Source organism: Spermophilus citellus, assembly GCF_964194105.1.
Source record: "Spermophilus citellus genome assembly, chromosome: 12".
NCBI classification, from domain to species: Eukaryota; Metazoa; Chordata; class Mammalia; order Rodentia; family Sciuridae; genus Spermophilus; species Spermophilus citellus.
The window spans coordinates 162,518-176,777 of NC_138198.1; the positions used below are offsets into that span (position 1 = coordinate 162,518).

General features: G+C 46.2%; 1 protein-coding gene across 1 annotated transcript in view; it reads right to left on the bottom strand.

Annotated features, from left to right (window-relative positions):
* The window catches only part of LOC308632065 (E3 ubiquitin-protein ligase RNF213-like), a gene marked incomplete at both ends in the record, with an annotated part of 105,230 nt that overhangs the window by 63,250 nt on the left and 27,720 nt on the right, over nucleotides 1-14,260 (bottom strand). The window contains 4 exon segments of the mRNA XM_081263710.1: nucleotides 5,040-5,201; nucleotides 8,021-8,174; nucleotides 9,438-9,493; nucleotides 11,904-12,126. Of these exon segments, the coding sequence (XP_081119836.1) occupies nucleotides 5,040-5,201; nucleotides 8,021-8,174; nucleotides 9,438-9,493; nucleotides 11,904-12,126 (595 nt within the window).

The window sequence follows — 14,260 nt, forward strand, 5'->3', positions numbered from 1 at the left end:
GCAAACACCACAGAGATATCCTACAGAAAAGACAGCAACAACAAGGCCTGGGGGCACCTCTGGTCCCAGTTGCTCAGGAGGCTGAGGCAGGGGGATCTTGAGTCCAAAGCCAGCCTCAGCTGTGGGAAGCCATTCTGACTCGTGATTGGGTGACTCCCGTTAAGGGCCTGAGGCGCTTTGGCTCTCTCGAAGCTTTCCCCACCCTTTCCTGAAGAGAGAGCCCATCCGTGCGGGGGTGTGCCTGACCACTGACCCCGGGGACCCAATCACTGACCCTGACCTTGGAGTGCAGCCCCTCCCTCAACCTTCATTGGATGGAATTCTCCCCTGAATCTCTTGTTCCCCAATAAAAGGCTACTCCAGGCGTGTTCGCTCTCTCTCTCTCCTGCTAGCCCTGAGTAATCCTCGCTGCCCTGCTGGGCGGTTTGAGGTGGGAACCAGAGAGAGGAGCCGTCTCGGACCTAGCAATATAAATAAGGTAGCTGGTCTGTGTGTTTTATTTCGATCTCTTCTAACTAACTTTATGCCTAGAACCTCATTAATGAAACCATTGCGCAGGTTGCGTGGTAGACTCAGCAACTTAGTGAGGCCCTAAGCAATTCAGCATGACCGTCTCTAAATAAAAAATAAAGAAAAGGGCTGGGGATGTGGCTCAATGGTTGAGTGCCCCTGGGCCAAATTCCCAGTACAGAAAAAAAAAAAAAGAAGCACTTTGCTAAAGCACTTGAAGGCAGCATCCTAGCACGTCTCGAAGCCAGGTAGGCATCCTATCCACACACCATGTCTGCTGAGGGCAGGCAGTGTTAGAAGAACAAGAGCCTAGAGCAGGTGCCCCTAGCCACATGCCCCCATATGTCCACCTGACATCTAGATCCAGGGTCTACCTTGGGACACACAATGCATTTACTGGTCATGTCTCTTTTCTAGAGAAGTTCCCTGGCCTTATCTTTTCTGATGCTAACAAGTTTGAAAAGTTCAGGTCATTCTATAGACTGTCTCTTGACCCAATTGGCTCACAGTTTTTCCATGATTACAGTAGGTTTGGTTGGGACACTACTAAGCCAAAATGAACTCAGTGTAGGTCAGGTGTGGCCAAACATCTGCACTTTCCACAGGTGCCTAGCCAAACACCTTGAGCCTGACTAAGCGGCCCATGAAAACTGTTGGTGCCACCAGGGCTGACCAAGAGGTCGGTCCTTGGTTAAGGCTTGTCTGCCAGATTTCTTCACTGTGAAAGTCATCTTGCCTCCTCCATAAAGGCTTCTGCAATGGGACACTGGATATCCTGTGCCCTCCTGGCACCCCCACCGAGCTCAGGATTCCTGGGTGATACCTGCCTGCATCAGCTACTATACCTTGTTTTCTATTGCAATTATTTCTTCTACATTTCTTAACTCCATTCTTCAATAGAAGAATAGAAAAATTCCTTTTTTCTCTTTTTTTTTCTGTCAGTATGTTTATCAATGAATTTTAATCCATTCCTATCACTTTTCCTTTTAATAATCAAATTGTGGGGCTGGGGTTGTGGCTCAGCGGTGGAGTGCTTGCCTAGCATGTGCAAGGCCCTGGGTTTGATCCTCACCACCACATAAAAATAAACAAATAAAATTAAGGTATTGTGTCCAACTACAACTGAAAAATAAATATTAAAAAAAATATTAATCAAATTGTTCCAGATTCAGCTAATGTGAGCATCTTCAACAGTTTTCTTAAAAATTTGGAATAACTCTAGACTTGCAAAAATGCTGCAGAGATATCCCAGATAATTTCTATGTTCTCTTAACCCCATTTCTGCCATCATGAACATGACCACAACTCAGTTGTCAAAAGTGAAAAGCTAGCAATGGCAGACCACCGTGTCAACCACAGACTTCACATGGAGTCCTCCTGGTCATCTGAGGAGGAGTCTGGATCACCACATGCCTGCAGCCTCAGCATTTCCAGGAGCTCTTGGCCCCCTGTGCATCTCGCACTGACTCATGGAGGTGGTTCTTCTTCCAGGAACAGCATTGTGTGGTGGGAAACAGGAGTTAGAAGACATGATTGGACCATGTGGGGTAGAACACGCCTGAAATCCCAGCTCCTGAAGCTGAGGCAGAAGGGTCACAAGTTCCAGGCCATCCTGGGCAACTTAGCAAGACTCTGCCTCAAAATAAAAACTAAAAAGGTCCGTGAAAGTTTATTTCCACCAGCCACCACCAGTGTAGCTCAGTGATAAAGTGCTCCTGGGCCAGTCCACAGTAGAAAGAAAGAAAGAAAGAAAGAAAGAAAGAAAGAAAGAAAGAAAGAAAGAGGGAGGGAGGGAGGGAGGAGGAAGGAAGGAAGGAAAGAAAGAAGAAGAAAGAAAGAAGGAAGGAAGAAGAAGGAAGGAAGGAAGGAAGGAGAAAGAAAGAAAGAAAGAAAGAAAGAAAGAAAGAAAGAAAGAAAGAAAGGGAGGGAGGGAGGAAGAAGAAGAAAGAAAGAAAGAAAGAAAGAAAGAAAGAAAGAAAGGAAGGAAGGAAGGAAGGAAGGAAGGAAAGGAAGGGGGAGGGAGGGAGGGAGGAAGGAAGGAAGGGAGGAAGGAAGGAAGGAGAAAGAAAGAAAGAAAGAAAGAAAGAAAGAAAGAAAAGAAAGAAGGAGGGAGGGAGGGAGGGAGGGAGGAAGGAAGGAAGAAAGAAAGAAGAAAGAAAGAAAGAAAGGAAGGAAGGAAGGAAGGAAGGAAGGAAGGAAGGAAGGAAGGAAGGAAGGAAGGAGGAAGAAAGAAAGAAAGAAAGAAAGAAAGAGAAAGAAAAAGAAAGAAAGGAAGGAAGGAAGGAAGGAAGGAAGAAGAAGAAAGAAAGAAAGAAAGAAAGGAAGGAAGGAAGGAAGGAAGGAAGGAAGGGAGGGAGAGGGAGGGAGGGAGGGAGGAAGGAAGGAAAGGAAAGAAAGAAAGAAAGAAAGAAAGAAAAGAAAGAAAGAAAGAAAGAAAGAAAGAAAGAGGGGAGGGAGGGAGGGAGGAAGGGAAGGAAGGAAGGAAGGAAGAAAGAAAGAAAGAAGAAAGAAAGGAAGGAAGGAAGGAAGGAAGGAAGGAAGGAAGGAAGGAAGGGAAGGAGGAAAAAGGAAGGAAGGAAGGAAGGAAGGAAGGAAGGAAGAGGAAGGAAGGAGGAAGAAGAAGGAAAAGGAGAAGAAAGGAGGATGGAAGGAAGGAAGGAAGGAAGGAAGAAGAAGAAAGGAAGGAAGGAAGGAAGGAAGGAAGGAAGGGGAAGGAAAGAAGGAAGGAGAAAGAAAGAAAGGAAGGAGGAGGAAGGAAGGAAGGAAGGAAGGAAGAAAGAAAGAAAGGAAGGGAAGGAAGGAAGGAAGGAAGAGAAAGAAAGAAAGAAGAAAGAAGAGAAAAAGGAAAGGAAGGAAGAAGGAAGGAAGGAAGGAAGGAAGGAAGGAAGGAAGGAAGGAGAAAGGAAGGAAGGAAGGAAGGAAGGAAGGAAGGAAGGAAGGAAGGAGAAGAAAGGAAGGAAGGAAGGGAAGGAAGGAAGGAAGGAAGGAAGGAAGGAAGGAAGGAGAAAGGAAAGAAAGGAAGGAAGGAAGGAAGAAAGAAAGAAAGAAAGAAAGAGGGAGGGGAGGGAGGGAGGGAGGGAGGGAGGGAAGGAAGGAAGGAAGGAGGAAGGAAGGAAGGAGAGGCATGATGGGATGTGGGTGTACTCGGGTCCCAGGGCGTCATTATCTCTGCAGGTGCTCATGGTCCCAGGGTGCCTTTGCCACAGGACTCTTGATGGACAGAGCGGGCAACTATCTAAATCATGAGTTCCTGCTGCTATCTCTAGCTCCTTCCACACCACAGAGCTCTTGTCCCTCCGACTCCCTATCTCCCTTCTCCTGACTTCCAGCAATACCAACAGCACGTCCATCTCCCCAGACCTTGGTAACTTTACTTGTAAAACAGGAATAACAGCAGTGACCACCTCAGAGTAGATGTTTAATTAATTTCATTTTTTAATCATTACTACTGCACTTAGAATCATTCTTTCTTGCTGGGCACAGTGACACATGTCTGTAATCTCCGTAGCTGAGGAGGCTGAGACAGGAGGATCATGAGTTCAAAGCCAGCCTCAGCAATGGCTAGGTGCTAAGCACTCAGTGAGACCCTGTCTCTAAATAAAACATAAAATAGGGCTGGGGATATGGCTCAGGGGTTGAGTGACACTGAGTTCAATCCCAGGTACCAAAAAAAAAATCTTTCTTGTCAGTGGCTACACAGCTACCCGTCTCTCAAGTTAACACCTGGGGATTATGCTACTTAGAATCCTGGAATAATATTTAATAATCCAATTGTGTTTTCCTGGGATTTCATTCTGTTGGTATAAAACTTCACAAAGCAGTTGGAAGAGGATTTTTTTCCTTCATTAAAAAGAACAACCCTCTGGCCTGCAGCCACCCTTGTCCATACAGTTGGGGTACCCCTGCCTCACATCACAAGGAGTCTTGCCACCAACTCTGTGTGAAGACCACAAGCAGGTTCCAGAGTCTCCCTGGAAGACTGTGGCTCAAGGGGGACAACCTTCCACTTCAAGGACAGGGAGAAGGCAGCCAGGCTGGAGAGCAGGCCTGGGGTGGGCAGGGCCTCCCACTCTACGTCCTCCCCCTGTAGCCCTCTAGGGACTGAGGCTCCTGGATCCCACCGGCTCTCAGCTGTCTTCTCCAGCACTGGGGTGACTATTGTGGAGGAGGAGTCCACTCTATCAAATGGCTTCACTCAGGTGCTTCCTGTCATGCTGGCCTTCTGTTTCCAGCACCACACAGCTGGCTTACAGCCTCAGACCTGAAGCAGAGCCTGAAGGTCCTCCTGGCAACTCTGCCTCAGCGTGACTGCACCCCATCACACTGTACCATAGAGCCACCGACCCTCTGCCAGGTACAGGGGGAAGGTTCCTTCCTCAGAGTAGGGGCCAGGGCCCGAGGCAAGGTTCAGGATAAGCCCAGGCCTCCAGGCCAAGGCATTGTGGGTCTGGTGCTTGGTGACAGGACACAACTGTGTGACTCCCCACTCTGTTGCCTGCAGAGGCTCTGCAACCTCAGGCAAAGCTCACCTGGATCTCCTCGGGGTAGGTGAAAAGGAGAGTCGAACCCTTCCGGAACATTCTCTTTGCTAACACTGTGCACAGCCAGGATCTTGTGGTGGCCAGGACACCCTGGAGGAAAACTGTCAGGAAGCCCTTCTGGGCTGCGGCTCCCGAGTCCTCTGCCACATCCTGTGGGCACATGAGAGAAGGTTTACCAGTTCTGCTCTGCTGCTCCCCACACCTGAGCCACCTCCTAGCTCCATGCTTGTTGGAAGCCCATCTGACACAAGCACTGTCGTTCCCCAGTACCCTGGGCTCCCATGAAAGGGGCAACATGGGAGAGGAGGGGAGAAGGTACGGGTGTTACAGGTCCCCAAGCTGACTCTGCCTCACCAAGAGCTTCCAGCAGCGGGGGTACACACAAGAGCCCTGTGCTTTCTCCAGATTGGGTGAGAAGAATGCACCCATGAGCAGAGAGCTTCCAGAGAACCCTGGACCAGTAGGTCATGCAAACTCCCAGCTCCCACTCTAGGGATGTGAAGCAGCACTCTGCTGGCACTCTGCAGGGACAGCTACTGTCTGTCTCCTCCCCACCTCTACCACCACACCCACAGAACTACCCCCTTTCAGGTGACCCAACACTCCGGAGTCCTCTCTCTCTTTGCACTCCAGAGGTACCTGCCATGGAGCACATGCAACTCCAGAGGCCCTGAAGGCTGCACAGTGTGTGCTCTTACAGAGCTCCATAAAACCTGGGTCTGCTGACTCCTGCCCCCCTCGAGGCTCACAGAACCACCCTGGGGCCTCCATCTTGGCAAAGTGACAAGGTGGATGGCAGACGCCATTCCTGCTGTCAGGAACCAACTAGAGTGGAAGAGATGACCCATTCAGACAGCAGGAAGAGCATGGTCCTCAGCCACAGTAAATGCCAAGGTGGAGAAACTCAAAGAGCCCAGGAGGCAGACCAACAACAGGAGAAGGGACTCGGGCTCCAGGCAGGTGACCAGAGCACAGGTGAGAGCAGGGCAGGACAGCACTGAGGGTTCTCAAAGGAAAATGAAACAGGTACCCTTGTATGATGTCCCTGAATACCTTCCAGGACAATCTGGACACCCCAGCAGGGCATTTCCCTAGTGCTAGGCCTCAGGCATTCCAAATCCAAAAGCGGCCCCAGCTACACACTGACCCCTCCTTGTGGAGGTTCTGTGTTTGGGATTGGGGTCCCTGATGACTTCATGGCTGTGACATGCTTGGTGCCTGGGAAAGTTTCTGTGCAAAGGCCTAGGATGCCTGGTTGCTGTGATAATACCCGCCACGCTAGAGTCTTATCAGCTTCGACCTTAATCTTAGGCACATAACTCCTAGGAATAAAGGAATTTGTTTGTTTGATGACTACAGTGTTTCACCAAGCTCTGGTGCTTCTGGATCTGCCCGCCTTACAGTAACATCAGTCAATGGACTTTCTTGAGAGCTGCACATAGCTCCTGACATTGCATATTGCAACTGTAAAATGTAACTGCAGAATTAGCAACCTTACTGATAAGCTAAACAATAATGTAGTAATGGTACTAATGACCTAATGTGACTTATTGGTATGAATAAATGTGTCTGCTGGGAAAAAGTCCACTTTGCCACCTTCCCTACCTCTGCACCTTGTCTCTGTGTCTCCTCTTTATTATTATTTCTTTACACATCCTGGTGTCATCCAGGATTGAACAGAGGTAGTCAATAAATGAATTGCAGGAACAACCCTGAGGCTGAACAAACAGCAGGGCCCTGAACTGTGCTTTGACCCTCATGGCAGCCACCCAGCTGCTGACCACCTGACAAGAGGCTACCACATGCCCAGGCATGTCTTTGCTTTGGTCAATTTTAGCACAGCAAAATTTTGTTTTTGCAGAACAGGTAGAGTATTTGTGACCACAGATCTGGGACCCCAAAAGACAATGAGGACACTTCCTTCTGCAAAAAAGTAAACCCTAAATAACTGACAAACTTCTCAAGCACCATCTATTGGGAGCTGGCACCAATCTGGGATAGATGAAATAGTACCACTTGGGAGAAAGCAGTCACCTTATCAATTAAATTAATTCTTAGCACCTATAATCCCAGAAGGATGAGGTAGGAGGATTCCAAATTCAAAGCCAGCCTCTGAAACTTAGCAAGGCCCTAAGAAACTAAGCAAGACACTGTCTTTAAATGAAATACAAAAGAAAAAAAATGGCTGGGGATATGGCTCAGTGATTAAACATCCCTGGGTTTCAACCCTGGTACTGGGAAAAAAATCATTCCTAGAGTGTGTCTGTGGTATATTAAAGAAGAAAGGCTGAAAGAATAAGGTGAAAATGTAGACCTGACCATCTCCATCCCTAACATTACAGTTTTAATGTGCAAAAACGTTAAAAAAAGAATTGCCCTGAGACACCACTCTCGACTATCCACACAGAAGTTCAGGACCCGCAATGGAAAAGCTGCACAGCAATGCAAAGCTCCTGATGCAGCTGCAGGGACGCTGCCCTGAGACACGGGTGAGAGAACAGAGTGTGAAGGCCAGGGGCAGCCGAGCTCCAGTGGCAGGAATCAGAGTGAGGTTCCCTCTGGGTATGAGGGCGAGGATGACTACACGCTGAGGGGCACAAGGGCCTGAGCAGGGCAACAGGACATGGGCTCTGCTGCCATGGTGTGTTGCTACATGAAGGGAAGAGTCTGGCAGGAAAGACAAGGCACAGACATGTGTTTTGGGGGGGTAAATGGGCTCTAGTTTTCTGTGAATAATAGAATCTAGGAAAAAGGAGGGGTCATCTTCTTGGCGAGGCCAGAGGTGAAGTGTGTAATCTGCATACAGTGGAACTCAGCATGTAGGAGATGCCAAATGAATACCTGACAACTGACTATACCACTCTGTCTCGTCCAGGCATCCCAAACTCCCCACATTCCCTTCTAAATCGGGCTGCATGGAATCCAGGACCTCTCCTGGGCATGACATTTCGTCCATAAATCCCACTCACCACTGGAGGTCTAAGTCTGATGACTCTGCAAATGACCTCAGCAGACAAGGCGGGGATCTCGTAAAACCTCAGGTGTTTGGTGATCCTGCAGGCAGCTTGATGGAGCTTCAGGCACACAGTCAAGTAGGACTCTAACGAGATCTTCTCAAGAATCCTACCAACCAGGAGTCCAGAGAGCTCATTTAAGTCATTGGGAAATGAGAAAACAATACCAATTATCAATACCAGTCCCTTCCCTTTTAGACATACAAGTATGCCTGTACTCATAGCTCCTCAGGAGGCTGAGGCAGGAGGATGGCCAAGTTCAAGGCCAGAATCAGCAAATTAGCAAGGCCATATCTCAAAATAAGAAATAAAAAGGGATGGGGGTATGCTTAGTGGTAGAATGGGTTCAATCCCCAGTACCACAAACAAATTAATTACTTAAAATAAAATAAATGACCTACAAGTAAGGCATTTACTTGATCTCCTCCAGGATGTCATTAAATAGGTCTTAAAGCTGTGACTAAGCAGTCACAGTCCTTTTGTCTTAGCTCAGCAGTTGGAACTCTATCAAAGCAAGTTAAAATATTTGCAAATACATTCCCTTATACAAAAATAGCAAGGGATGAATATTTCCAATATTAAAATATGAATAACTTAAGAAAAAAATCAGAGAGGTACAGGAGAGAGGGAGGGAGGGAGGGTGCGAGAAGAGGAGTGTGCACTGCAGGTAGAATTTCTTCCACCTGGTGTGACCGGGTTTCACATTTACTGACTGACAGCTTGGTGATATGAGAAAAGACCCTGCAAAGTCACAGGGGCTTGCCACACGGGGTCCCCGTGCTACGCTCCACGTCCAGACACCCCAGGGGCTCCGAGAAGGGAGAGCAGCAGTGCTGAGAGGCTCCAGGAACACCCAGGCCCCTGGTGCACATTCCTGTTCTGCATTTCACGTGCTGTTCCTCCAGGTGGCAAAGGTCACACACAGGTGCAGGAGTAAATGATTCTGCAAGGCCACCTTTGATTTTTGTTTTAAATGGGCCCAACTTTCAAGAACTAATTGTTAAAAAAAAATGCAGGACACATACATCTGCTCTATGACAATGATCATTTAAAAATATGTGAAAACACAAAAGCCAAAAGGTTGGGTGGGAACAAAGCAAAATCTCAGCACCCAAGAGCTGTTATTTGCTTTTCTTTTTTGTAATGCTGGGTACTGAACCCAGGCCTTGCATACACTAGGCAACCCCTAAGCTACATCCACAGTCCTGCTCTTTTCCTTTAAGACAAAGAAAATGAGAAAACCCAGATGGCTGGATCGGCAACTGCAGAGGACACTGGAGCACTTGCTGGTACACCACCCTCCCACTTCGACACAGGCGGCCCACACCACATAGGAGTGCACACAGGGGGTGGCAAAAGCTGCTCTACTTACACATCCTGAAGGGTGTCCACAAGGTGCATCAGCATTTTGAAAACATTCCCAACATGCTAAGGCAGGAAAGAGAAAGGGAAATATGAAAGGTCCAAGAAGGAAACAGCTGTCTGTGCCAAGAAGGGAGAAGGGCACAGGGACTGGTCCTGTTCTTGCACACAAGCCTTCAAGAGCCAATCTTCATTTTCCACCTGTGAAATGCATGCTGTAAATTTAAGCCATTTTCTTTTTCTTTTTGTTGGGTGGGATCCTTTTCTTTGTCTTTTCTTTTTTGAAACTGGGGATCAAACCCAGGGCTTCGCATATGCAAGGCAAGTGCTTTGCCACTGAGCTACATCCTAGCCCTTATACCATTTTCTTTTTTAAAAATTAACTTATTTATTCTAATTAGGTATATGTGACAGCAGAATGCATTTTGATTCATTGTACACAGTTGCAGCACAACTTTTCATTTCTCTGGTTGTATATGATGTAGTATCATACCATATATACAGTCATACATGTACCTAGGGTAATGATGTCCATCTCATTCCACCATCTTTCCTGCCCCCATGCCTCCTCCCCTCCCCTCCCCCCCCTTTGCCCAAAGTTCTTCCATTTTTCCCATGTGACTCCTCCACCCCCAGCATTATGGATCAGCATCCGCTATTCAGAGAGAACATTCAGCCTTTGTTTTTTGGGGATTGGCTTATTTTGCTTAGTATGATATCCTCCAACTCCATTCATTTACCTTCAAATGCTATAATTTTATTATTTTTTAATGCCGAATAATATTCCATTGTGTATATATATACCATAGTTTCTTTATCCATTCATCTATTGAAGGGCATTTAGGTTGGCTCCACAGTTTAGCTATTGTGAACTGTGCTGCTATAAACATTGATGTGGCTGCGTCACTATAGTAAGCTGATTTTAAATCCTTTGGGTATAGACCGAGGAGGTGGATAGCTGAGTCATTTTCATTCCAAGTTTTCTAAGGAATCTCCACACTGCTTTCCAGATTGGTTGCACCAATTTGCAGTCCCACCACCAATGTATGAGTGTACCTTTTCCCCCATATCGTCGCCAATACTTATTGTTGTCTGTATTTTTGATAACTGCCATTCTGACTGGAGTGAGATGAAATCTTAGTTTTGATTTGCACTTCTCTAATTACTAGAAATGTTGAACATTTTTCATATATTTGTTTATTACCGACTGTACATCTTCTTCTAAGAAGTGTCTGTTCAGCTCATTTATTGATTAGGTTGTTTGTATTTTTGGTGTTAAGTTTTTTGAGTTCTTTACATATCCTGGAGATTCATGCTCTATCTGACAGGCATGTGGCAAAAATTTGCTCCCAAAACGTAGGCTCTGTTCACCTCACTAATTGTTTCTTTTGCTGAGAAGAAGCTTTTTAATTTGAATCCAACCCATTTATTGATTCTTGATTTTATAATTTATGCTTTAGAGGTCTTGTTAAGGAAATCAGGGCCTAATCTGACGTGATGAAGATTTGGGCCTACTCCTTCCTCTATTAGGTGCAGGGTCTCTGGTCTAATTCCTAGGTTCTTGACCCACTTTGAGTTGAGTTTTGTGCATGGTGAGAGATAGGGATTTAATTTCATTTTGTTGCATATGGATTTCCAGTTTTCCCAGCACCATTTGTTGAAGAGGCTATCTCTTCTCCAATGTATGTTTTTGGCGCCTTGTCTAGTGTGAGATAACTGTATTTATGTGGGTTGGTCTCTATGTCTTGTATTCTGTACCACTGGTCTACATGCCTATTTTGGTGTCACTATCCTGCTGTTTTTGTTACTATGGCTTTGTACTATAGTTTAAGGTCTGGTATTGTGATGCATCCTGCTTCACTTTTCTTACTAAAGATTGATTTGGCTATTCTGAGTTGCTTATTTTTCCAAATAAATTTCATTATTGCTTTTTCTATTTCTATGAGGAGAGACATAGGAATTTTAATTGGAATTGCATTCAATCTGTATACTGCTTTGGGTAGTATGGCCATTTTGACAATATTAATTCTGCCCATCCAGGAGCATGGGAGACCTTTCCATCTTCTAAGGTCTTCTTCAATTTCTTTTTTTAGTGTTCTGTAGTTTTCATTGTTGAGGTCTTTCACCTCTTTTGTTAAATTGATTCCCAAGTCCTTATACCATTTTCTTTACCTCAAAAAGCATAAAAGGAAAGACAGCGACTATGAAGCATGTGACGTTAACAGCACCTTCTAACAGTCATAAATAACAAATGGCTACTGTTGTCTTGTGCTCTATTTACTAAACCAGACTCTACTCTGGGAAGTCAAACTTTAACCCTAAGAAATAATGACTTCTTATTTCAGCAATTCTCTGATTATTTCTCAGCACTTCCCCCAACTTCCCTTCAGGGCAGAAGACCCACAAGCATTCAATGTTCAGTGTGTGACCCGCTTTTACTAAGCAAGGACCTGACACCCAACTCCCAACCACAAACCTCCAAGAGATCTTCTGAGATCTTCTGAAGCCATTGCAGCTTGTAGTAAGTCCCTAGAAAACAGTCCAGGACCCGAGTGGGCATGAGACTCAAGTATTCATTGGAGATTTCCATATAGAGAACCAGGCTTCCCAGAGGCAGCAAACTGAACCAGGATGGAAAGAGATACTCATCCACACACAGCAACTGCTTCCTGCTCTCCATGAAGTCAAGAAACTGGTTCCTGAATGAAGAAACGGGGACAGAGACCAGGGCAACAGTGAGAGCACTGAACAGACTCAAGACAAGGAAATGCAAGGTTGGGAAGGCCCAGAATGCTCAGATTTTAAAGATGATATCAATGCATCGTGGAACCAGACATACAGAGTGAATCAAATGGAAACTGAAAAAATAGCCAAGTGTGTGGCACACCTGTGATCCCAGCAACTCAGGAGGCTGAGGCAGGAGGATCATGAGTTCAAGGCTACCCTCAGCAACTTAGTGAGGCTTGTCTCAAAAAATAATTAAAAAGGAGTTAGGGATGTGGCTCAGTGGTTGAGCACCCTTGATTTTCAATCCCTGACACCAATAAATAAATAAACAAACAAACAAATAAATAAATAAAAATAATTTCCATGTAGCTTTCATTTCAAAAGGTTCCAAAAATAGAGAAGAGATGAGAACAATCGAGCTCACTGCCTTCATCCCTAAAGACGGCACCTGGCTCCCAGTGGACAGGGAGGGCAAGGGGACAGGGCACGCCACACATGGCAGTGATCTGTGTGTGGAAATGAGTACAAAGCTGCTTTCATGTTTAATTCAGATTTATTTTAAGCTTTAAGTTTTATACTCTTCTCTTAAATTGGATTTAAAAATTTGTTGTGTGGAGTTGAGGAGGCAACCCAGGGCCTTGCCCATGCTGGCAGGCCTCTGCCACCAAGTGCAGCCAGCCCCCTACAATTTTTCTTGTGTAGGTTGTGCTTTCCATGTCTTCTCTGAAGAACCAAGATGAGGCAGTTTAGAAGCAGCATGCCGTTAACACATCCAGAGAGCCAGCTGTTCAGCTGTGGTTAGGAACCTTGGACTGCAGCACCTTCAAGGTACTGAGAGTGGTCCAGCTCAGAATGCAGCCTGTCTGGTTGCATGTGCCCACAGGCACACCTGAAAAAGGCCTGTGGCCTGCCGTGCAGGGCACTGAAGCCCCTAGGGGCCACCTGGGTTTGGCTGGTCTACAGCTTTCTCCCCAATGTCCATACCATATTGATTCTCCTGCCATTTGCTCCACAGAGATATGGATCTGCCTGCTCCTTCTCCTGGGCTCTTGGTGTGGGATTGGATTTGATTCTCCACACTGGGGGTTAGTCGTACTTCAAACCTGTGTTCTCCATTCCTCTGTGAATCCTGCTCTGACTCTTTTATTTTTTATGGTGTTGAAGATGGGACCCACGACCCCAGCCAAGCTAGATAAGTGCTCTGTCACTAATCCCCAGCCCCAGCCCCTGCCCCAGCCCTGTTCTGGCTTTTACATATTGCTCAGTATTCCAATTTATCATGTATTTAGCTTGGAGTTTCGCATCTCTGAGTCCACTTTCTCCTGCTCAAGCACAGTTGTCTGTGGGGGCAGGGTGTTCAGGCTCCCACTACCAACCAGGGGGCCCTGGCCATACCAGGAAACACAGGTGCCTCTGAGAACTGGGGAGGGGGCAAGACCAGCAGCACCTTCCAGGTGGGGGCCAGGCACACTGCCCGACATCCTACAGTGCACAGGATGGCCTCCACCACACAGAATGGCCTGGTCCCCAAAATACAACAGTGCTAACTTCAGGAAGTCATGCCTAGAATTACTTTAGATAGTGGTTTTTAAAAATTAATTATTGCTATTATGATTTTTTTTTGTAATGGGGAGTGAACCTAGGTGCACTGAACAACTGAGCCACATCCAAGGCCCTTTCTTAAGCCTTATTTTGAGATTTCAAGTTGCTCAGGCTGGCCTTAAATTTGTGATCCACTTGACTTGGTTTCCCGAGTCTCTGGAATTTCAGGGCTGTGCCACCATATCTGGCTTAAAAGTTATTTTTTTTAATGATAGTATGCTCAACCTGAATTTTACCATTTCAGCCATTCTCCAGTATCTACAATGTGTCAATGACATCACATTGTCACACAACCAAACTTAGGACTCTTTTCATCTTGCAAAACTGAAACTCTATCCTCATTAAAGACTAACTCCCCTTCCCCAGCCTCTGGCAAGCCACACTACTCTTTCTCTGAGTATGAAGATGCTAGGGACCTCAGGGGTGGAATCACATGGTAATTGTCCTTCTGAGGTCTGCTTTGGTGTTTTAGCTCCATGTCCTCAGCACAGGTCTGCACTGCAG